The sequence below is a fragment of the Pipra filicauda genome, unplaced genomic scaffold (assembly GCF_003945595.2).
Source record: "Pipra filicauda isolate LSUMZ 115617 unplaced genomic scaffold, ASM394559v2 scaffold70_size2993248_pilon, whole genome shotgun sequence".
Taxonomy (NCBI): domain Eukaryota; kingdom Metazoa; phylum Chordata; class Aves; order Passeriformes; family Pipridae; genus Pipra; species Pipra filicauda.
In genome coordinates, this window is record NW_024104876.1 from 1,971,156 (window position 1) to 1,995,837 (window position 24,682).

At 45.6% G+C, this 24,682-nt stretch overlaps 1 protein-coding gene across 5 annotated transcripts in view; it reads right to left on the reverse strand.

The window, feature by feature from the left end:
* LRRK1 (leucine rich repeat kinase 1) overlaps positions 1-24,682 on the reverse strand; it is a 77,018-nt gene that overhangs the window by 11,498 nt on the left and 40,838 nt on the right. For all 5 annotated transcript variants that reach the window (XM_027714792.2, XM_027714791.2, XM_039389122.1 and 2 more), the window contains 18 exons: positions 24,142-24,271; positions 23,495-23,607; positions 22,430-22,644; positions 20,239-20,403; positions 18,080-18,252; positions 16,012-16,132; positions 15,598-15,757; positions 14,715-14,991; positions 11,562-11,733; positions 10,024-10,187; positions 8,824-8,963; positions 7,094-7,343; positions 5,511-5,677; positions 4,230-4,427; positions 3,289-3,566; positions 2,911-3,105; positions 2,008-2,159; positions 299-416 (listed from right to left, as the gene is read on the reverse strand). In XM_027714792.2, coding sequence (XP_027570593.1) covers positions 299-416; positions 2,008-2,159; positions 2,911-3,105; positions 3,289-3,566; positions 4,230-4,427; positions 5,511-5,677; positions 7,094-7,343; positions 8,824-8,963; positions 10,024-10,187; positions 11,562-11,733; positions 14,715-14,991; positions 15,598-15,757; positions 16,012-16,132; positions 18,080-18,252; positions 20,239-20,403; positions 22,430-22,644; positions 23,495-23,607; positions 24,142-24,271 — 3,188 coding nt within the window. The remainder of the gene's footprint in view (positions 1-298; positions 417-2,007; positions 2,160-2,910; positions 3,106-3,288; positions 3,567-4,229; positions 4,428-5,510; positions 5,678-7,093; positions 7,344-8,823; positions 8,964-10,023; positions 10,188-11,561; positions 11,734-14,714; positions 14,992-15,597; positions 15,758-16,011; positions 16,133-18,079; positions 18,253-20,238; positions 20,404-22,429; positions 22,645-23,494; positions 23,608-24,141; positions 24,272-24,682) is intronic.

Sequence of the window (24,682 nt, forward strand, 5' to 3'; positions counted from 1 at the left end):
CCCAGATGAACCCCTGGGTACAGATTGCTCCAACCCCGAGAGTTTTCCCTCGGAAAGCCGAGGTTCCCACGATCGCTTTGAGCACCAGGAGGCAGGATTTGGTTCCAGGTATCAGCTACGTGACAGGGAGAAACAATAAACCTGGAGACAGCAGATGCAAAGTCATGCTGCTCATCTGAGAAGCCCATTGTCTCACCCACTCTTGGCTTTACTAATTTAACAGGCTCTCTCTCTTCATTTGTGTCTCTCCTAACGAGGCCCCTCTCGAGGGGGGCACTGAGGCCCAGGCAATGCTCACCTCTGTGGCTGCCCAGAGGGCATTCTGAAATTTTAGTTGGCAGCATAGCTTCATTCCTGGGCAGCTCATCCTCTGCACTTCCATGACTCCTTTCTCCAGATTCACCACCGTGTAGTTTCTGAAAAAGGAGCAAATAACGATTTCCCGTAGCCAACATTCAGCCTGCACAGACTACAGGACAGTACATGGCACTTGTGGCCAAGCCATAACACAACTGTCCAGATGTGGATGAAGCTGCAAGGACCTACACCCCTCCAAATGGTCCTTGTAAAGGAAGAGAAATGCAGATGTGCCACAGCTCTTCCTCAGGGGGCAGATGTGCAATTGCTTCTGTGAAGATTTACACTCAGCTCTCTGATTTTGCATGGAAAGGATCAGGGCAGTGTACATGGTCTGTTACTATAATTCAGCTGTGAGACAAACAGCTCCAGCTCAACAGCAGTAATTAATAGCTGGGAAGTCTCAGCCCATCTTGCCCATTAGGTTCTCAAGAGAATATCCGCTTCATTTCCAAGTTCACTGCCTCGCTATTATCTGGCTTCATTATTAATCCAGCACATAAACAGAAGAGCATGATTCTTCACAATAAGAGCCAAGATCTGTAACCTGATCAAATAATTTATTAATCTGACTAATTAATATTTTTTTGTAACAAAAAGGATTTTATTCGTTTGGGGAAATTTTTTGAGTTTGAGTATTTGAACAAATAACTGGATATTCACGACCACATCTGTGAGCCCCAGATGTTTTACCAACTGTGGCACAAGCAATTACACATCCTGAAATCTGTCACAAATAAGTAATTTGCTATTCAGCAGTCTCCTAAGTGGATTGTCCAGTCAGGAAGCTGATTCACTGAGATATATCGCTGTGAATATTTGGACATCATCCACGTATTCAAAATACATCTGTGAGTGCCATGTGTTCCACCAGTTTAGCAGGAAGAGTTACACTGTCTGCACTGAATGACTGACCAGGCACCACAAATAGCAAAGCAAATAATTCATGAACAAATCACGTACCCTTCCCATTAGCTTAATGGTTTCAAATAATGAACACATTATTATAAAATTCAGATCAGTTTGTGAATGTTTCCAAATAAGACTGGGGCTATAAAAATCAGTAGCATCCATAAAAACGAACCTAACTAGCCACGGGTCACATGTGGCTGAGCAAAATGCCATCATCTCAGTCACAATTTAATAACATTTTAAGCACATGCCTTCAGTACGGAATACATTTTACTGGCAGTGCACACTTGGATGCACACACAGCTCCAGGCATGTGGTTAACTCCCGATGATTGCAATAGGATTTAAGCATGTGCTTAATTGCTTTGCAGAAGAGAGATGGAACTGCAGCCTCAATTAGGAAAGGTTTAGTGTTAAATGGCCTCATTAGGAAAGGCAGAACACGTCTGTTCTCATGTGCAAATGCTTCATCCTGTGTGTGTGAATCATTACATTGCCCTAATCTTCTCCTCATATTAACTGAAGCAGAGTTAAGCTCATTAAATATCCTTTATAAAGAAACCACTGTTCCCAATTAAAAGAGTTTGGGAAAACAATGTTCACCGTACCCTTGGCATTCACCCAAATTCACTTTCACCTTCTTTACCTCCCTCCCAGAGGCAGAAGTGAAGACGCTGAAGGATTTTTACTTAAACAGGAAAAAGAAAAAAAAGGAAATTACCAATAGGAGCCATCTCACCTGGTGTCTTCCTTCCCATCCCAGAACACCACAGTGTACTCCTGTCCTTGGGAGCAGAAGAAGGAAGCCTGCTTCCCACAGGGCAGCAGGTACATGAATGTTGCAAAGGTAGGATCTTTCATCTGTCCTACCACAGAAATGGCCAATGGACGCTGAGGGGAAAGGAAAAGAGAAAGACATATGTCAAATAAAATGAAATAGAAGAACCATAATAAACAGGAGGTTCAACAAGGCCAAGTGCGAAATCCTGCACCTGGATCAGGGCAATCCTAGGCACAAGTACGGGGAACTGGATGGCCTTTAAGGTTCCTTCCAACCCAAACAATTCTCTGATTATTTACTAAAGCTTGGTCTGTCGTTCTCTTACACATTTTGCTGATTAATTTCCTCAAGTTTATGGATTTTGGGAGCTGTCATGACAGGGTGTAGCTGTTTTGAGAGACAAGCCCACCTTTGTCTGAAGGACAGCAGCTCTGAAACACCCAGCTGCAATTAACGAAAAATGCAATGTAGCATAATCCTTTTCTCATACTTTCAACCTTTTTCTTCCTCATACCTTCTTTTATAATCTCAGGGTTTTTGAAGTCTCTGTAGTTACACTCACAGCATGATGCTGGAGCTGTTTCTAGAAATTATGAGTAACGTCTTGCCCTGGTGAGATCAACAGCCTAACTGCCATTGACATCAAGGGACCTTCCAGTCACCACAGAAGTGTAAGGCCACAGATCTGTCAGCATTTCATTCAAAAAACTCCCATTTAAGTCAACAGAAGTTCTGGGCCAGATCAGCAGGAGGGGTAAACAGGCAATCAGGGTGTTCTGCTGTACCAAGAGCAAGCTCAGCCCTCCTGCCTGAAGAGGGCAGCCAGATCAGAAAACACGAGTCAGGAGGGTTGTCTTGTACCTTTTCTGGCTTAGTGTCCCAACACTCCATCATGAGTGCCTGCATCCTGTAGAGCTGCACCTCCTCTGGCTGCCCCAGAACAGGACGGATCCCTTTGGACAGTTTCTTTGCAATCTGGAGCTGGTGGTGTCCCAGCACAGGCCGCTGGCCAGACAGCAGCTCGTACAGGACCATCCCATAGGAGAACATATCGACCTAGAGCCGGAAACAGAGAGGAAAATCAGGCAAAGCTCCCTTGGTGGGTGGAGAGGAGAGCAAGGAAGGCCAGAGTGGGAAAGCAGTGCTGCCCACCATCATGGACAAGGGAATGTAGCCCCAGGCATGACACCAGCCACCCACCACTGCCACAGGGGCTGCCCCACAGATACCCCCAGTCACCTTCTCATCGTAGACAATGCGAGGCCTGATCTCAGGGGCCTGGTACCCTGGTGTGCCCTCCACACCCAGCGCGCCCTCGTGGAATGACTGCCGGGAGATCCCGTAGTCGGAGAGTTTGATGTTGATGTGCTCCTTGACATCCAGGGACCACACCAGAATGTTGTCCGACTTCAGGTCGCAGAAGATGATGTTCTTCTTGTGCAGGTAGGCCAGGCCTGTCACAATCTGATACGCTATTTTGTGTGTCAGCATGTGTCCCAGCGGCACAAAGGAAGACCCTGGCACAAAGGAACAGTCTGTCTTCAGCTCCTGTAATTGCCATAACTGCCTTTTTCTCCCCCTTTCTCTTTCTCTTTTTAACTCCAGAGCAATAACTGACAACCTTTTAAAACATCACTCAATGCCACCATTTAAAATGACACTGTTTTTGTTACTATATGTGTCTGACAGTCCTACTAGATTCTTTTTTTTAAACTCTTTCACTTCTAGGCTCCTAAATCTTCTGGTGAAAATTAATGTTTGACTGAAAGTTGACACAAAGCCAAGGTGCCAAGAGGGTCAGATGGCCTCAACTCCTCTTGGAATTAGCATCGTTCATTTGACAGCAACAGAAATAAAGATACTTATGAGATAATTTAGAGTGCCAGACACCCATCTGCAGGGGGAGGAACACAGCACCATCCATGCAGTGCTGAAGTGAGATGCACTTCATATTAATTTGCAGAGAAATTGAAAATCCAGGTCTCCAAAGTAGTTTTGAAAATCGTGAGCAGCAATTTTTACTAGGTTCCCAAAAGCACAGCTTAAGAACAATTCCACCCCTCCCACTTCCCCTAGTCTGGAAAAAAATCCCCTCCAGCAAATCAAGCAGTAATTTAAATATTGCTGACCATTTGTCACTTGGAGAGTGATCTCTCTCAGTGGGGAGACCCTGGCTTTACCTTTGGAGTTCTCAGACAGCACAGTGGTGAGGCTGCCCAGGGGGGCCAGCTCGAGGGCGAAGCAGAGCGGGTGGATGCTGATGCCAATGAGGGACACGATGCAGGGGTGCTGCAGGGAGTGGAGCATGCTGGCCTCCTGGCGGAACTCCGAGAAGTTCTTCATGGCATCCATGGCTCTCAGGTGCTTCAGCATGGTATCTGGCAAGACACAACCCCCTTCTCACTGCCCAGCTCAGGACCTAAGTCACAAACTCTTTGGAAGGTGCCAATCACCAAGCAAGGGCTGCAGGAGGAAGGCAGCTGGTGGGATGATACCAACAGCAAGGCTTTAAGTTGAATCCTTGTATTGATGCATGAGCCACTAACAGACACTGACTATAAGCAGGATATATATGGTACCTCAGGAAGCAAAACCTCCCTTGGTCCTTTAACACCAGGCTCTGGTGTGTCTGGCACACGCTGATCTCATATATCACCTGATGACTCTGGAAAACTCATGCTGTGCTTCTCCAAGCAGGGACTCTGTGTGGATGTCACACTACAGACCCTTTGCTGGAAGGGGTCTTTCTCTACTGTTTCCTGGCTTTCCTGCCAGATGAGAGACCCATCACAATAATGGTCCTTCTGCCATGGGACACCACAGGCTGTTCAGGAAGGTTGGGTCTTCCCAAAGGTTATTTGTCACTGGGACAGCAGCTGGCCTCCTCCACAGCTCAGGAGTTCACCACATCCTCCCCTGACAAAAATGAAGAATATAAGCCACTTTCCCCTTTCCTTTGTCCATGGACTGAGGTTCTGCTGGGATCCTGGACTTGACATGAGAGTCCATCCCTGCCTGGAGGAGTTGGCAGGCTCAGAAGGATTCCCAGTTTGCTTTCTGCAGCTGCTGGCACAGATGGGACAAAAGACTAATTCAAAGGTGGAGACTCACAAGTCCTTAGTGCAAACCCATGCAAATCCACACTTCTCATGGTCAGATAGGTTGGGAGCATGAGACGAAATCCTACCTCCCACCCCAGTCCAGGGCTCTGCCTTGGCACCCTACAAATCCACCCACTGATCTGCAGGAGAGAAGCTCCTGTGTCAGTGACCTTCAAGGTTACAAGTGTTCATGCAGAACTCTAAGCTGCATCCTCCTCCTCCATTGAAACACACCAGTTTTGCTATTTATTTCAAAGCTGTATTTAAACAGGTGCTGCCAGCACTCTGGAGAGCAATGGCTCTTTGGCCTTAGCTTAGGATCACAGAGATGATTCCCAACACCAATTCTGTACACTGTACCTGCAGCTGAAGTGGGAGAACCCTTGCATTTTTTAATCTGAAATCTCTTCACAGCCACTGGCTTTCCTTGGTATCGTGCCCGATATATAACAGTTCCACTTCCACCCTGGCCAAGAACGTTGTTTTCATTTTCACTGCATTCCAGTTTGCTATTTTCCAGGAACAGTCTGCCAAGGAGAAATTGGGGCTTTTTAATTAAAGTTTCAAAGACAGTGTAAATTCATGTTTTTAATGTGATTTCCATTTTCACAAATGCTTGATAGATTCTTGTCTTATCTACCAAGAGGACTGGATCACCTCACCTATCTTGGTCATCTCAGTGTACTTTATGCTGGCTCGTGTTGTACAATGGATTTCTCCCAGAAAAACTTGGGCAAATAAGCAAAAAAGGCTTTTTACTAATTTATCCCACAAGAATCAAACAGATCTGGAAAGCACATAAGCTTCTTTTCCAACCAGATGACACAAATACTGATACTTGTACCATTTATCTGTATTAACGATTTTTTTTTGCTTCATTTACCTCCCATTCCTCTTCTCTCCACTGAGGCAGGACAGGATGTTTATGAACAGCCCCACACTCTGAAACCTGATTATTCAAATCAGCTTAGTGTTCCCAGGCTGTAATTCATCATTTCCCCACTCTCCCAGAGACTACTTTTACAGCTGTTCACACTTCAAACATCTCCACTCGCCTTGCACCCGTCAAATAAATCTATAGGAGATAGCAGTGTGAGGAGGGCTGTCTGACAAGCTGATGGGGTGTCTGCCCAGAAAAATGACCCCAAGAAAGCAACAGAGGCCAATGGGAGCACAGAAAGCTCTGACAGGAGCCAACAGGGCAGTTTGGTCTAGAGGTTCTGCATCGGGCACTGAAAGTTCTCAGAGAGTGTGAACCAAAAGAGACCCTGGTCTCCTGTCCTGCCTGCTGTCAGATCTCTTGTTCTACACACTAAGTAATAAGGGGTATAAGACCAAACCCATCTGGGAATGCAGTTAAGCAGCTTAAAGATTTGGCAGTGCTGCTCTGGGTAGGGAAGAGCTGTTTCAGCTGTTCAGGACTGCCACACATCCAACACATCAGCAGCCCTCAGCCGAGCAGGAGCCTCGACTCAGTGTGAATTCTCTTGTGGCGCCTATAAATTCACTCACCTACAGCCCCTGAAAAAAGTCAGGCAATTCCAGGGCCAACCTTGTGATGCAGCAGCACTTCCTTTTGGTTTTGCCACATTAAAATCTCCTTTGTGGGATCCCAGAAAGACTCCAGCTTCAGAAAGCCCTGGCCAGAGAACTGGGCAATGCAGGACAGCTGTGGCTTGAAAAAGGGACTTTCACATTGCACCACAGTGATCTCAAAGGACCCCCGATGTGATGACTCGGTCAGCACACAGCTATTGTCTAGGCAAGTGCACTGAACACCAGGAGTGCAGTTTAGGATGAATTGCCAGAGCAGGGATTGAGAGCAGATGGATTTGTTTCTTGTGGTCAGTTATGTTCCTCTAGCAGAGATAACTTAGGAAAAGAGTCCAACTGAATTACATCGGTGCACTGAAACTTAATCAAAGGCCCTCAAAAAACATTACCTGGCAGGAAAATCAGTCATGAAAAGCTCTGGGACCAGTTCTTGGAGAGAAACGGGGATGTCAGGGTGGTTGGGACATGTGATGTAGTCCAGTTCAATGGCAGTCAGGACACAGTCCTCCATGTTAAAGTACTGGGCATCCTCCATCCTCTCACCACATTCGTTCTCCTCTGCCTTGGCAGCTGCACAGATGTGGCAGGGCACATACTGTTCCATCAGCAACGTGCCATCACTCTCCATGGCTGTGAGGGCTTCAGAGCAAGCAAGCAAACAAACAGAAAACAACATCATTCACCCGAATCTGAGGAGGAACAACAGCTCCAAGTGCATCCGAATGTCTGCAGGCACTACCTGGGTCCGCTGGCTGAAAACGGTCACGCTCATGAAAGCAGCAGTGCATTGACTGGAATAGAAAATAGTTTTTTCCAAAGTATGCAGAGATAGCAGGGACAGCACTGGGGAGACAGGACTGGGGACACAACCTCACACCTCCCCTGCTTTGGGCACAGGTAATGCATGGGTTGGCGAGGAAAATATATTCAGGATCAGCAAAAATTAGAAGTATGTGAATAAAGCACTGGAGAGACCCTCCTGGGTGCTGGGTGTATCTGTCTTCCTAGACTGCAAGCTGCCAGATGGCTTCCGGTGGGGAGCAGGCATGGGAATGGGAACGGGAACGGGAATGGGAATGAGAGCAGACTGGGAGGCACAGCACGCTGAGCTCAGACTGAGCACTGCAGGTGCAGGTTCAGGGTAAACACTCGCCTGCAGCAGCCAGGTTGAGAACACAGTTACTGTGGGCTCCCTCATGGGCAACATGAGAGAAATGTGGATTGTACCAAGATTAAGCCTTTGGGAGGTTCACACCTTTCCCCTAAGTACAGAGGGATTTTGTGGTGACAGGCTCTGTTAAATGCCCACAATTAGTCAGGGTGAACACAGACTGCAACCTTTGAAGTCATGACTCTTCTCAAGCTTCAGTGATTAATGTTAGCATTATTTTAATCCAAAGGCAAATAAAATGTTCTTTTATCTTCAAAACACGTAGAACGTGAATACGTGAGAGTGCACCACTGTTTCCTCCAGAGAGCCTCCAATTAAGAGACTTTGGCAGCGTTTTCTAGACCAGTGTGGGATGACAAAGAACACTTCAGATTTTGTTTTGGTTTTAAACTAAGTGATTTGGGGTTGCAAACAGCCTGCCGGGTAACAGCAGGATCTGTGCTGAGCACAGAAAAAAACAGCTGCAGGAGTCAAGGAAGTCACCTTGGCACAGAGTCCTTGGTACCACATTCACTCTTGCCTCTCACATCACAATTTTATAACTTGTAAGATGTTAGAAATGGTGGGCAAATTCTGATCCCAGTTGATGCCAGAATGAGGTCTATCTATTAAGAGACAATGCCAAGTTGCTTGGGCCAGATTCTGCCCCTGCTTCAAGCACTGGAAGAGTCCCTTGAACTCCTACGGGTCCTGTTTGAACTGCAGTGTTTCACCTGTGCTGCAGTGACTGGCAGACTGAAAGACACACTGTCTAGACCAAAGGATGTTGCCAACTAACTTCAATCTGTCTGCAGGTTTATCACTTTTTATCAAATATTACTGGGTTGAGACCGTCAGAGCCTGAGGAGTCTTCAGTTAACATACAATACTGTGCACTAGGAGAGCTCTGTTAAGGAACCTTCTGTACAAAAGACATAACACTGCACAGAAAATCAGTGATTCTCTTACCAGGAAACCACTGGTCTATCAAAGAGTTCACGTGGTCCGTGATGAACGCCATGGCTGAAAAGTCTCTCACTTCTGACTGGGAAATTATTTTAATTCCACCACTTTTCTTCTTTTTCCAATTCACATCCGAAGACTCAACACTGTAAGAAAGCCAAAAGACAGACCTGTGAAGCCTTTGTGAAGTATCAGTGTCAACAAGTTTTCTTTCTGTCAGGAAAACTGAGTTCCATAATAACACGTAGTTCATAAGCCATCAAAACAAAAAGCAGTCTAGCTTTTGAGGGTGATTTTCAATTCAGTCTGTTCTGCAAATGACTTTCAGAATAGAATTCCTGCACAGAAATGCCAGTTACTCACAGAGGGTAAATGCTATAGAAGGTCAGACCTAGAGAAAACTCTGGCCTAAGTGAGCTGAGTATGATGGAGAGTTTTGACAGATGCCCCATACAGCATGATGGAAGGCTGGGAGTTTTAAAATCAGTAATGAAATTCCAGTGGAATAATAATATGAATAGGAAAGATTCCAAAAACCATTAGGAAAAGTTTATTGACATAATTTTTGCGCAATTCCTATGAAACTGTAACCCCTGAAGTATTTTGAGAAATAATAGTATGACCACTACCGTGGTCCAGAATTTGGGATTCCAGCCTGTGATTTGCAGTATCTGGGTCCAAGCCTCTATTGAGCTCAGTAAAGTCTCTGTCTCCTTCTGATCTCCAGCCATGCAACAGCACCAGTGGTTCCCCCCCCATCCTGGCAGGGACTGAAAGAGCAAATGCAACCACAGTCCCCTGTTGCACAGAAGCAGCTCCATTGATCTGGATTACTGACACACGGTGGTGAAGTTTTAGGATTTAGTGGAAAACTCACTGAGATAAGGAAATCTCTGCATGTGAAAATGCATGATTTTACACTGGCAGAGTCCTGCTCTGAATATCGCTTTCTGTTCTCAGGCCTCTTTAAATTGGTGGCTGCAATAACAGATAAGGTTGATATATTCAGAACTGGCAAACAATCCGTTATAGATCATTTTTGTCACCAGTTGTTACCAGATGAGTTACGTCCATTAAAGAGCCTCCTCTTCTCCTGATGAGTGAGCACACAGCATGAGTCAGGCCCATTCATCTCCATTGAGCTGATGTGTTTCATACACTCTATTAGTGCCCTGCCACACATGCTGCATTAGGAACACAAATTACCTAAGATAGCCTCCATCAAAGGTAACGAACAGACCTTCCTGCCAGTAAACAGTGTGAGTCCTTTTGACTCGGAATGTGCTGCAGCGGTTCCTTTGGGTGCCTGTGAAGCTGTAGATGGTCACCTTTTTGTTTCTTGTCTTGGTGTTCTTCTTGTTTTCAAAAAGCTGAAACAGGCAGAAAACGAAGAAAAATCGTTAAATTGCTGAGATTTCTCCCAAGGATGTTTTAATCAAGCAATAAGGTGACTTTTTTTTGGCTTTCACAGGTGCTATCGTAGCTTTTCCACTAAAAGCGACTTGTGCTCATAAAAATTTTTGCAATGGAATGGAAATACATGTAGTAAAATTGGTTTTGCAGCAATGGAAATGTTTTTCGTGCCACTCAAAAAAAGAACACTTTCATATCAGTGAACAAAGTTAATTCTGTGACTGTGACATTTGTCATATTTATTGTGCATTTGCAGAAACCCAAAGAACTAAATGTTCTAGTGAGTGATAAAGTCTGCCTTCAATGCAGAGTTAACTTTTCCACCTGTTTCAGTGGGAGGAAGATGGCTCTTCTCCAAGACACTTCAAACCAGCACTTAGAGCAAAATGTATTTCTGTTTTAAAACCAGAAAGTTAATCTGCAGAACTCCCCTGTGCTCATTGCTCCAACATTTATTTGACTGCAGACGAGTCTGACGCCTGGGAACCTTTCCATTCCCTTCATGAGGACTGGATGAAGTTCCTAGGAAAGGTGCTCTAGGATTATGTAGTGCCCATGAGGATGTAAGCAAAGGGGTTGCCAAGAGAGCCCGTTAAAAGAGGTAAAGTTATTACATGGTTTGAGAAGCCTGGAACACAGAGGACCTTCCAAAAACAGGTATCATGTTTTCCATGTTCTGTAAATCACTGACAGACCACAGGTTAATGGAGAGCTGTTAAGAAGATACCAGAGCAGTACTATAAATATTTTGCAGGTATTTATTACAGCTTCAGACAGAAGCTGCTGCAAACATATGTCTGCAACAACATCAAAATCCACTCAGCTCTCAGAACCTTCAAACACTACTTTAATGACATTCATAGCACTTGCACTAACAGGGTGCCTCATTAAGGCAACAGTCCTGTAATTTTGTTCCCATTTCAACCATAGACATTCAGATAGCTGACTTTGGTGGAGCTATTCCAGATCTCCTCTGGCAAACGCTGCGAGCAGAGTCTGGCCTAGTGGGATGGTCATGGACAGGAGCCGCAGGCAGAACTCCAATTGCTTGTAATTGGAAGATGCTGGAGGTACTGAGACCTTCCCGGGGATCATGTTATAAAGAGGCTGTGGAGAACTCAGGCTTTCTTCCCCAGTGCCAATTGTTGTTCTCAATGACATCTACTGTAAAAACAGAATCAGATTTTGATTGCAGTCTCATCTCTCCCTATTTACTCAAATAACGCTATTGAAGTCTGTGACTAAAGCGAGCCGGATGTGAAGAGACATCCCACTTACACTGAACAACTTCAGCTGTCTGTCTTTGCTTGCAGAGAGACACAGTAACCTACCTGGAGGTCCATCTCTGCCAGGCTGATTAACATCCGGGCTATGAATCTCTGCCAAAAGCCAACGGGGACAAAACTCATCTTGAAGACCCTTTGGACTGTGTTTGTGGTCTGGTGGCAGAGCCCATGGATATCTAATGCTGGCTTGGTAGGAAGCAGATGAGGGAGGAGGTAGCTGAAACACATCAAGTTCAACAGCTCAGATTTTAGCTACAGCTTGTAACAGTGAGTACATTGTTACCGGATAATAAGGCGATTCAGTCTCCAAAGAGATTTTTAATGGCATGGCCCACTGCATATAAAAAAGCTTTTAGACTTAAGCACTGCAGCAATACATGAAGAAATTAATTTACACTGTGGAAGCAAGCAGAGGCAAAACAGACATTACATAATCCAGCCAGGGCTATTGGACAGGGCTAAAATTGATGTAGTGAGCATTTGTGTACTCACAAATTGATGCATTAAAATACAAGAGTCATTAGAATAGCTGTGATGCTGGGACTCGTTTCTTTGGTACTACTGTGTCCTGGTAGCAAGCAGGGGATTACAGCTGTGGAGCAGAAGACAAATGCAGAAAACAACCTACAGCAGCTCAGGTTCAACAAGCCCAGAAGGTGGGGAGAGGAGGTGCCCTGGGAGGTGGCAGCGATGCAGTTCCAGGCTGCAGGGACTGGGCTGCTCTGGCTGTGCCCCCAGCCCCAGAACAAGAGCACCTCATGGGTCAGCACAGCAGAGTTTCTTGCTGTTCCACACTGCAGCTGACAGATCCCTGCCACATCCCTGACAAACTCCCAAAGCAAGAGTTCACTTTGCCAGCCTGATGGCAGCAGAGAAATCCCTTGTCTTGCTCAGATTCCTCCTGCAATCAGATTATCAGGTACTTTGCCCAAGTGTGGGGGAGACTCAGTGTTATCTGCGCCTGACCAGTCATCAGGAACAGAGTTATGTTGGTGTAGGGCACCACAACAAATTATTTTCAGATCTCCCAGTAAGCCCAGAATATTCATTTGTCCTGCTCTTTAGTATTTTGGAAGCTAAAACCCCTTGGAACACCAGAACTGTTTCAAAAATGATGAGCTTTTGGCTTTCAATAGCTGCCAGTTAATCTCTTGACAGTGATTCTCTTCGGTACCAAATACATCCCAGGATGCCTGTGCAATCTAAAATGTTATTTGCTTACAGGCAGACACACTGCTGTTTTACCAGTGCTGAGCCTGAGAAAATGTGTTGGCATCTGGGGCTCCTCATTGACGGGCACAATGACAGCAATGAGGCACATGGCCAAGGGACCTGACCAAAGTAACAGTGGCAGGGACTAGACACACAGCTAGAACCAAGGCTAGGTCAGAATCCAAGGCTTTAAGCCTCTCACGTTTTCTCTCTAGCAGCTGCAGTATTCTGTAAAATCTGAAATATCAGCTCAGAAAAAGCAGCCATCATTAGACAACAGCTCTCTCCATATGTCACAGTCCATAACATCTGATGACATCTTACACCATTGAATAATCTGTTCCATGAAACATCTCTGGAATGTAAAACTATTAAAAAATTCACTTATAAATTACAATAAGAATGCTCACTTTTAACCCTAATTTAACAAGAGGAACACAGCTTAATTACGTGCACCTTAAGCACAAAAGTGGAGTGCAACAAACTAAAACTTCTTGCTCTATGAAAGTAGTGGATGTATCATAAGTCAGCCAATAAATTTTCCTCAGCACATCCAAGAAAGGGTCTAGGAGTATAGGAAGGGCCAGTGAGGCCCTTCTGGACCACAACTATATAGTGGATTATAACACAGATGGTGATTCGACGCTCTTGAGCAACAGCCAATGCAAATTTTGAAAATATGTGAAACATGCCCCCATCCACCCTTTCAGAACAGAAACTGGCAGCTGCTTTCTCTACTGACTGCACAGAAACCCTATCTGGCAATCTAGACAATAATTGCAGCAGCACAGTAACAAATAACTGCTCTGTGTCTGGCTAGTACATTAAATTAATCCAACCTGCTACAGCTACAGTTCGTCAGTGGGAAGAATATTCTGCTAATGTGGCTTGGATCGCTCAAAAAAACATTGGGCAGGCCATGAAAAAGCAGTTTCCTTGTTCCCGAGGCACAGACAATGTAATTGCCTTGGAGAAAAATGGCAGATAGTGACAAGGAGTCCAAAAGGCATTTTGGACTGAGCAGAAACATTGCTGCTTTATCTGTGTTAAGCCTGAGAAAATTTGTTGGCATCCGGGACTGGATAAGTGACAGGCATAATGACAGCACAGAGAATGCTGCACTTGTGCTGGCATTCAGAGCTCCCGAGGGGCTCAGGGCGATGCAGCCGCGCTGTCCTGGAAGGGCAAGGAAGTGAAATGCAAATGCCACATCAAAAGTGCAATACAACTCTGGTTCCACCGTCAACCCAACAACAGGCTGTCGCCAAGCAGATGGGAGAGAGAAAAATCGCAGGGAACTCTGCCCAGAGGAAAAGAGATCGGGGGGTAGAGGGGAGGAGGACTCATTAACATTTAAAGAGAATGAGGTTTCTTAGACTATTTCTAGGAAAACTATTGATCAACACCTATTGAGGATAAAAACTGAGTAAATCATGCCGCTACTGAAGCTACGCTTTCCTGATTTCACTAGAAATAAAAATACTACTACTTTCAGGGCTGACGTAATAATTGATTACCCAAAGTTTTCTGCCACGCTCTGAATGGAAGAACCTTTCACTGGAAGCAGATGACTCCAGCCCATCTATATTTCAGGCCTGGCAGCCACGGCCTCACATCCTCCCTCGGCTGCAGCTGTGTCGGCTGAGCGCTCACAGCTTCCACCTGCTCATCGCCACATCCCCGGCGGTGTCACTGCCCCTCCGGGCTGGTGGCTGAGCCTGTCACCAGTCTCAATGCACCCAGGGGACAAAGACCAGTTCTGTAAAGCTTTCACAGTAGTTGGTTTGGACCAAAGGATGCTTAAGCCAGGAAATACAGCCCAAATGGATGGGCGCCTTCCATTACCCTCTCTAACGCTCTCAAATACTTTCTCATTGCAAGATCCTTGTCCAGACAACCACTTAGAGAGGTAAAGCCTGTTAATATCCATTGATTAAACGGACATTTTTCTCCAGTCTGACTAAGTCTCTCTAATTATCAACTTACCTGTTATTGGCCACAGGCAGTGCAATTTCAAACTTGGCCAAGAACTGGAAGTACTGCTCTTCGGTCTGCTCAGTGAAGCCCGTCCCGACCAGCAGCATCCTGAGATCCTCTGCTCTGATGACTCCATTCTTAGCTACAGACTTGGAGCTCTTAATGTTGAAAATCCTCTGTAGGCACTCCGAGAGCCAAACAGGGTCAAGGAAGTAGAGGTTCCTCAGGCCGTGGCTCGTGTCTGGGAAGTGCAGTAGTGTACCTGTTTCTATGAGAAAATTAATTGCTGCAAAAAATAAAGAGTTGGAGATTAGCAATAGACCAGCATGAGGAAACCACAGTGCAGAAGAATGAGATTATGAGGCAGTTTGTGCAGTTTTATGCATTCCAGATATATCCAGCACGTAGCCAAGTCAAGAGAGTAACATTTATCTGAGGAGTGCTGCTATCTGACACTCCACTTGTAAAACCCTCATCTCACTGCTTCGCAGGCAGTATTTCTGTCCCCACGATACCTCCCCTTTACCCTCCTCCTGCCATCCTCACAGGGAAGGGCTCTCCCTGCCTCCTGTGGAGCACGGCCTCCGTAAAGATCACAAGACTGGGGCCCTACAGAGAAGTCAGCTTTGAAACTATGGCAACCCTCATTCTTCACAGAGCAGAAACGAGACAAAGCTTGTTTTAAAAAAATAAATAATAAAATCAGCAGACTCAGACCATCCTAGAAACTTCCCGGTCCCCTCCCCAAAGTCCCATTACTAATTTGCTGTCTTGCCAATTTCTAAAGTGACCTCTACACTGGTGTAGAGCACTTTATATTTACTACTTGGGGAATATTTCAGTTGGACACACATATTAATTTCCAAGAAATTATTGGTCTGATCTGACCTACCAGTCTGCAAGTCTTCGTAGTCTTTGATGTCATTTCCAGGTGTTTGCTCAATCATCAGTTCTATTTGCCTGTCTGTTAGATACTGTACATCATCATTCTGACTCCTCCTGTGCTGTTCTGCAAGGACAGCTTCTTGAAGACTAAGGTAACTTCTTGGTATCTGCAAGCCACACAAGAAAAACAGCAGGATCAGTATCAGACAGCCATCACTCTGCTGGGGATGAACTGGCTGCCATCTCCCCTTCACAGGGATCTCACAGGGCTGTCTTTTCCCAAAGCCAGATTGCCATCTTTATACTTCACATGCCTCCTGCATCAACAATAACTAACTCCTAAAGTTCACCTCCCAGTCCAACACTAAGCCTCCCAAAAGGCCCACTTTGGTAAGTATCAAAAAGAAATCCCAGTTCTCACCAATCTCCCTGCAAGTTTCTGTGAGCAAATTGAGCTGCCAACGTCCTTCATGTTGCAAGTGACATGAAAAATCAGCTGCCGGAGTCCCTCGAGGCCTTCCAGAGTCTTACACGAGAGCTCGCTGCAAAAGTCATGCAAGGGCGAAGATTATCAAACCTTATCAGCACATGGGCTTCCTTTCCAGGCTCACTTTCTCTTATCAGTGGCTTTAAATTTCCTGTGTCAGCTGAATGGGAGGAAGGCTGTCAGTGAGCATTTTTAGCTCAAGTGGCCTGGAAAAGATATATTAGGCCACATCTGTATTAGGACAACCTCTGCTCTGTGTGCTGCATTCACTGTGCACTGCTGTTCTGTTCCCTGTGCTCAAGGATCTCTGGGGACATCCCTGGCAGCCTGACCAAAGTCATCCCCCTCTGTCCCTTCAGTGCCACACACATCCTGGAAGGGACTGCAGGGAGGAGGAGAACGCTGTGCCCCAGCAATCTCTGGAGACAAGTCCAGTTCTCCCTGCCTCAGATCAAAGAGGCACAGTGATGACTACCAGACACCTTTCCCCACCCTCATTCCGGCCCTCGCTCAGCTGGATCCTGTAATCTGGGAATTGATGCTTAGATCCTAAAAGCTGGCCTTCATTATCTCTTTAACAGCTAAAAACATGCTCTCTCCAGCTCCTACTAGTTTTGGTCTTTTTATAGACTGGATAAGAACAGTTCTTTTTTCACTTTTCCCAACAAAGAGTCTTTCTAACTGATCCTACATGTGTTCCCATGGCAGACAGAAAATCCTTTTCTAAAGCAGGATGTTCTATCTCAAACCTCAGCCCTCAGTGGCACTGGTAAGAGTGTTCTCACTGGGATGCTGGAGGATCTTGACCACTGATAAAAAGCACTCTGGGTCACCCACACTCCTCACACTCCTCTGGCCACATAGAGCTGTTCAGAGGAGCCCCTGAAGGTGGACAATGGGGTCCACCCAGATGGGGCATGGGAGGGAGGAGGGATGAAATCAGGCAAAACTCCAACTGGGAAAAATGCAAGGGGAAAGGAAGGTGAAGAGGAATGTGCAGGATGAGTGGCAAGGGTGTAAGAAAGTCCCCTTGAGGTAGAATGACTGAGATCATGTTAGGATGCTCTGTGGTGATGGGAAAAGAGGCTTGAGGTAACCCAAACACAAAGCTTCCTCCTTCTCATTGTGAGTCTTTGATCCTCATCCGGGGTCCCTGGTACTCCTCCTAAGGGAAGAGCCAGCTGGGGTGCCTGACACAGCGCTTGGATCTGCAGAGCAGTGTGTGGGAGGTGGCTGATGACTTTGCCAGGCAGCAGATGGGAAGTGCTGGGGACATTGCAGTGCCCTTCCTCACTTGCCAGCTGCCACCTGCTCCTGCCCCAGGCAGTGGTGATTCTACCCTGTGTGGTGCCAGCCTGCTGCATCTACGTTCACCCCTTGGCTGACAGACCTGCTCCTCTCCCCAAGGGCATCCTCTGTCAGCCAAAGGGAGGGAGAGGAGTCAGACTGCATGGCCTGACTGACACCCACCTTCCAGGCAGCACCAGCCCTCCATTATCACACTGGAGAACTCGGCTGGCACAGGTTTGGGCCGAGCTCAGGGGGCCGACCCACTCCTGGTCCAGCCAACGCTGCCACGTGAGCCGTGTTCTCACATCAGGTAACACCCACACAGCCTCCCCTTAGCAAACCCTGCGGCTCCCATCCTGTAACAGTCACGCTCTCACTCTTTGCAGCATTAATTAGTCAATCTGCACCTTCTCTCATTGTGACTAATAAACTGTATCACCATTTAATGGTGACAAACCTGAGTGAAGCAGGAGCAGTAAACAGGCTGGTCAAGGTCATGACTTTGGAGCTTGGAGCTCTCAGATCGCCTTATCCGACCCTTGAGCAACACTGACCTTCTCTCTCATTATGCTACATTATCTCAGTCAAAAATAGATGAAATGCAATGCTGACGAGTCCTTAAATCGGTCCCGTTGCCAAGGAGATCGAGTATTTCAAAATTGTTTAAAGTGACATAATAGGGACTGATCTTCATAAAGGCACAAGTACTCACTGCAGGTGCTTGAAGGTGATATCTGGGAAGCCAGTTGCTCTGGATCCAGAGGGAGACCGACACAGAGCCAAGACATATGCCCTCAGAGTTGCTATCCTCTCAACACGGAATTTTGTTTCAATTAAATCAAGGTGTGTTCCTACTACGAGCACCACTGAATTTGGAGCTTTGGCCTGTAAGAGAAAACATTGTCAGTGATCTCATCCAGATTACGTCGTGGTAAATGCAGTGAGGACATGTGAAAAGTATAATATTTAAGAGGAGGGAGTCACACGCACTAATAAAAGTTTATATATATATAACATAGAGGCAACCTGTCGTGGCAGCCTGACAACAGCAACAAGCGATCTGGGTATTACAGAAGTTCTGCAGAACACAACTTAATCATCTGCTGCTACTGCAGAGCAGGAAACTGTCAGCTTGGGTTTATTACATCAGGGTTTAACATAAAGGGAGTTGCCCTGTGGTATTAAGTTGCTGCAAGTCAGCTCAGTGATGGGAACCATGTTTGCCCAGACAAAGTTAACCCACTCTGTAGCCAGAAGATCTAACTGTGACTTCCTGTAAAAGGCTCCTTCTGCTCTGGAATGGAGACCTGGGGAAGTTACACAAACTTTTTCACTGGAGGCATATGGAAAGGTGAGATAAACTGCTAGAAAAGTCTAAATCTACTTAATACTGAATCAGAGCAAAGGAATGGATGAGATGATCTCGTGGTTTCTTCCAACCCTTCCATGACTGTATTACAACAATGGAATGTATCCAGATCTCAGGGAACATGCTGCCAAATACAACGGCATTGCACAGGCTCAAGCAGGGAGCAGGCTCCCCATCCAAATGACTTTGACCACAGACAAACATTCAGATGCAGCAATATATGTTTATTTGCAGTCAGTCCATTTCTCTCTTACAATTCTTGCTGAAATCTCCCAACCAAAATGACACCAAAGTCAATAGGAGTGGTGCCTGCACCAAGCCAGACCAAAGGGCCCACTTGGCTCAATATGCTGCCTGGAGGTTAATGAGGAGTACAGGCATAGGGTCACATGCAGAGGTTTGCCCTGGTGTGTTCTCCCACTGTCCAGCAGCCCACAGCTCACCGACTTCCTCAGCATGAGACAGTATCTCTGAATTAATAGCACTTGATGGATTTTTCTTCCACCAGTCTGTTTTTCCAACTTCTGACACCCACAGCACATTGTAGTTCCAGTAAATTCCACAGGTTCTGTTGTGTTTAGGATACTTCCCATTGTTTGTTTCAGTTACCATCTCATTATTTCACTTAATCTCTCCCAATTCTATTGTAAAAGACCATGAACAAAGGCTCCCTTGTGGTTTTCTCCTTACACCACTAAGTCTACACATAGCCCTCCTCATTTTTCCATACTTTTACCTACCATGTTCATTTTTCTCTGTATTTTTTTCTGATGCTACTATGTGCTTGCTGGGATGTATTAAGGACACAGGCACATCACATATTTTTGAAATATCATAATTTTACTTTCAGATTTGTTACATAGTTTGGGTTATTGATAGCTGCCGACCACTAAGACAATATTTTTGTAATGACAAGATGTTTCTTTTCTGAGAGGCGTCAGCTTAGAGCCCATTTTTATGTATGCAATGTTAAGACAATTACCAAATAATAAACATTTACAAAAAATTATGTACATGTTATTATAAAAATCATCAACGTCAATGAATTCACTGCAGCTCTGAGTCTCAGCTGAGACCTGTCTGGGAAATACTCTCTGGCTTACCTGAATCTAAAGTGTTAAAAATATAACCTCAAGACTAATGTGTGTCTAACCCACACAAGAAAGAAAATGCTTCAAACCCCCCTCAGAGCACAGTGTGGTCAAACACTAATTCCAAAATAAGTATGTTCAGCCTTACTTAGCAAGGGTTTATAAATCAGCTTTTGTTTCGTTCTCTGCTGTGTGTGAGGGAGAACAAAGCAAATGATAAATTTAAACCATTGAATATAGCGATACGCCTACAGCATAATGGCAAATGAATTCCAAAAGCTGTGCAAAATTCATAGCCTGGGGACTTTTTAAAAGCAGACCAAAAAAGAATCCGTAATATCACATATCTGCATGCTGAGCTCCTACTACTTGATAAATAGATACCGCCAGAGCTCACCAGTGACTTCTTACCTCAATGTTCAGCAACCAGAACTGTAAGTTTGCCACAGCTTCTTCCCCCAGTGCCAAGTTCCAGACCACTATGTACAATGCTTTGTCTGTGAAGAAACACTGATTGACTGTAGACATGCTTGCTGGGCCTCCGATATCCCAGACATTGAACTCCACTGAATCAACCTACTTAGACAAAGAGAAGTGTTCAAATCCAACGGTGGCAGTAAATCACTGGGAGATAATAGCTGAAGTATAAACCTACGCCTGCATAATGTATGACACAAGAAGGGGTTCAATGTCCTAATTGTGCCTCCAGGAAAGATAAATCAACAAGCAATTGTTAAGCATGGCTACCACTTCCCCACAGGAAATCAAGACTAATTACTCGCTACTAAAACCATAGAGGTGCCCTTGATGCTGGTAAATCTCCAGTTAATGCTGGGGATTCTCCAGTACAAACAAGGATCTCATTCTGAGCACTGCATTTCACTGCATCTGGAATAGAAACTGTTTCATCCTTGTCTGTGCCACACTTGACAGGACTGGTGAAGCTACTTATCAGCCACTGCCATGGGGAACAGGAAACCCCTGCTGAAATCACTTCCACTGAGCTCAGACTGAACCCAGCCAAGCAGAATAGGGATGCTCAGGAGATGGGAAACTTCTCAGACCTTTCATAAACACCTCCTACATGCTGCTTTGAGGTTTCTGACGTGTGTGCCACGCCAGAGATGGGCCAGAATTACAGTCACTGTAAACCAGACTCATTGATTTCTGGGGGAATATGTAAATGAAGGCCTCCCCAGCTCTGGCTCTCTTCCAAGTATCTCTGCATCCATTCCTCCGTGCAGCCCCGCAACGGCAATAAGAGGGAGCATGGCTCTCTGCTTAAATGGCATTCAGGCTCCCAGCTGCAGTAGGAAGCACCTATATGCCTTGGAAGCTCTGTCCCTAAATCACTTGGCTCTGGGGAGGCAAGAAGCCTGTGACTGAGCAGAAAACTCAGCCACCATCCTCAGAGCATCATATAACACTGAGTGGGCTGTTTAGGGCTCTGGGTCCAAGTACTGTCTGATCCCACACAACAAGTTACCCTACGAGGTTTCAGCAAGTGTCTCAGCAGGGCTCTGATCTCCCAGCAGAGTCCCAGTGTGAAGTCTCCCAAAAACAGCTGGAAGAACTTCCATATTGTTTAAACCAAGCCCTAACTAGCACAAGGGTTGCTTTGTTCATCCAAAAGACCTTCAGCTGTGAGTGCGTGTGTGGAGAGACAGAGACTCAGAGGTAGGGACAAAAGCCTGTTCAGCATCTTGATCCCACTCCAGGTCTCTGATGCTGTCTATGTTTTTATTTTATTCAATAACTCTTCAACACAAAACACACAAATCCCTTCTCCCACCAAAGTCTTCCCTTTAAGGAGCCAGCCTGTGCTTGCTCTTTTCTTTCTCTCTCTGGCCTGGCATTCTTTGCTGTAGAATAGCTGAACTCAGCAGGCTCCTTCTCCCATTCCAAAACAGTCTGGTGGTCATGGCTCTCATCTGGGAATGGAGAGACATGCATTTGCACCCCCTCAGCTCCTACAAGATCTCAGGACCAATTCTGCAGGCTCTAATCCTTGGGCTACCATGCAGGTGGTGGACAGGGCCACCTAAAATGCTTGGATGAATTCAGCGCTCTCCAGACGAGTTCAGTATGGGTTGACACACTCCCTGAATGAGCCATCTGAGATCTGGGTGTTTAAGGTACGCCTTAGACATCCCCGGATCAGAGCAGAGGTCAGGCATCCCACCTTCCACCCACCTTCCCCACCTAGGACAGTTCTGATATCAAGGGACTCCAGCTTTAGGTACTGATGTCCCATTTTCTGGCCTCAAGTGAAAGGACAATCTGCTGTTGAGAAGCTGATCTAAAACACTCTCTCAGAATTAGTGTCCAAAGGCCACCCGAGCTAGGAGAGCCAGAATTTCAGCACAAGAGTCTACACACACTCTCTCTCTTCAGAATACTAAGTTGAGTGCTCAGGAAAACAGAACTGTCCTCTAGAAAACACTGGAAATGAAACAGGAGTTGCAATGAGTCTAAAAACACATCGCTTGCTAGACAATGGAAATTGTTTTTTGTAAAAGGGCTCACAATTTCAGCCCAAAAATTGGACACTGCAGGGCTCAAACATCTCCCTGAAGGACAAAGATCTTTGATTGGTTTTCACCTTTGCCTTGTGTCCCGCTGGCTTGGGGAGCTCCCATTTTGTCGTACGTATGGTGGCATCGCTGTGCATCATCTGGGGGACCTTCCCTGTCTGCAGGATCTCCACCAGCGTGGACTTTCCCTGTCGTGGAGGGCCGATGACGATCATCTTCATGAGCTTGCACTTCTCTGCCTTGCGCAGCTGCGCTCGCAAATACGCCAGCACCGTTTTGGGGCCTGGGGGGGGGAAGGGAATGGGCTTTATCTGGGGTTTGCAGTCACAAACAGGACTGCACAAAACCTGCTGCTGCAGACACATCAGCTGAGTTAATATTTTCCCTGCAGTTTCGCTGTGGGCTGAGACAACCCGGAGAATAAACAAAGAAACCTCCAGCGGACAAACCTGAGACAGAGACCCCAGAGAAAGGTCAGTGCTCTGAGGCTCCACAATGGAGCACTGTAAGGAGAAACAAATGCTGGGGCTCACATGCTCCAGAAGCTGAAAGGAAACATAAAATACTAATTTAGTATTGGAAAATACTCAGTTTTTCCTTCTACTTTTATGTTTCCAGTTAAAATTAGATTTAGGCTTCAACAGTATACTGCTGGAGAAGGAATAATTCCTAATAACTTTGTTCCCACAGGACTTTCTGATTAAAAGGCACAAAAAAGAAAACAGTATTGTAATAGATCCAAAAACCTAGCAGCTCACAATACAGCCCCTTCAATGGGACTGTGACTGCTGATGCTAAACATTTCAGTCTTTAGAAAGACCATCTAAATACCCTAAAATATACACACTGAGGAAGCAAGTCACAGAATTTATCTGGCATGCATATTGCAAATGAAATATTGCATTTATAAGTCATCATTTTAACACGTGATCTATCTTAAACTGATCCTACAGCCAGAGCTTAGCACTGGTTCTCAAACTTGCAAATGTGAGTAGGTTTCCCTGTGCAATTCCAGCTACCTGCAACAAGGGCTCGGGCACACACTGTCTGTTCCTGTTCTTGACCATTAAAAGGAAGAGATTTTCATTATATGTTCGGTCAGTTTAATAAAGAATACACAGGATCAGCCTTACCCTCTTTTCTGATCTCTGCAGGAACGTTACTGATATTTAGTTCCTCGATATCCAGCTGCCAGAGATTAGCCAGCTGTCCAAGTTCTGGAGGAAGCTCTCGGATACCAGGGTTACTGTACAAAAACAAATAAATCTACCAACAACCAGGCTTTGTGTGTAAGTAGCTACTCTCACGGACTCTCACGTTACACTATTCTCTCCTTGCAGAAATCTTCCATTAACATTTTAATAAGACTACTCAGCACTTTAATAGCAATTTCCATCCTAAAAGGGATGTATAACCACAATCTATCGTCTGAGGCAGACAAATGTAATCATCTTTACTGGATAGTTGAGGAAATAAAGGCAAAAATGATGAGTTATTGAATCTAACAGTACAGAAACAGACAGCAAAAAGCCAGAATGAACTAGAGGCACATTAGATTCCCAGGCCTGTGTTCAAAGCATTAGATCATCTTCCCCAATTCAAAAGACCAGCCTCCTCCTTATCTAAAGCAAACGACGGGCCCAGTTCTAACAAGGGACTGACTATTTCCAGCTTTTTGATTTCAAAAGCACTGGACATCTGGGGTGGGGCTCCACAGAAGACTGGTCACTAAAACAACATGGAAATAACACTGCAAAGCTTTTCCAGGACACAGACTTACTTTCCTAAATAAAGTTCTGTTAAACCTTTCAGAAGGCAAACGGACTGCGGGACAGAGTCCAGCTGATTGTCGTTCAGATAAAGAACCTCCAGAGAATCACTCAGAAACGCTGGAAACTCCAAAAAAGGACCTGGAACAAGACAGGAAACGAATTGCACCTTCAAAAAAGCAACAAACAGGCATCAAGGTTCTGAACCAAGAGCTTCACCTGAACTTTGTAGGCAGGACATGAGGTCACGTTCATTGGCAGGGACCACCATGAAGTAAGAGCAGAAAAGCAAATGGCCTTCAGTGACAACCAAACATCAGCATTCACATCTCAATGTTTTAATATCACGGTGATGCCTGTGTTTGAAGGTGACAGTGTCCAGGACTTCTGGGGTGTGAGAGAGGAAGTCCAAGATTGCCAAAACGACTATACATCAGGGGATGAGTGGCACTGTGGAATAGATGGTAATATCTTGTGAACTGCCCCTGTTCCAGCCTAACAGCTGGCAGTGAAAGGGCATATGGAGGGCACAACTGGTTCTCAACATGGCAC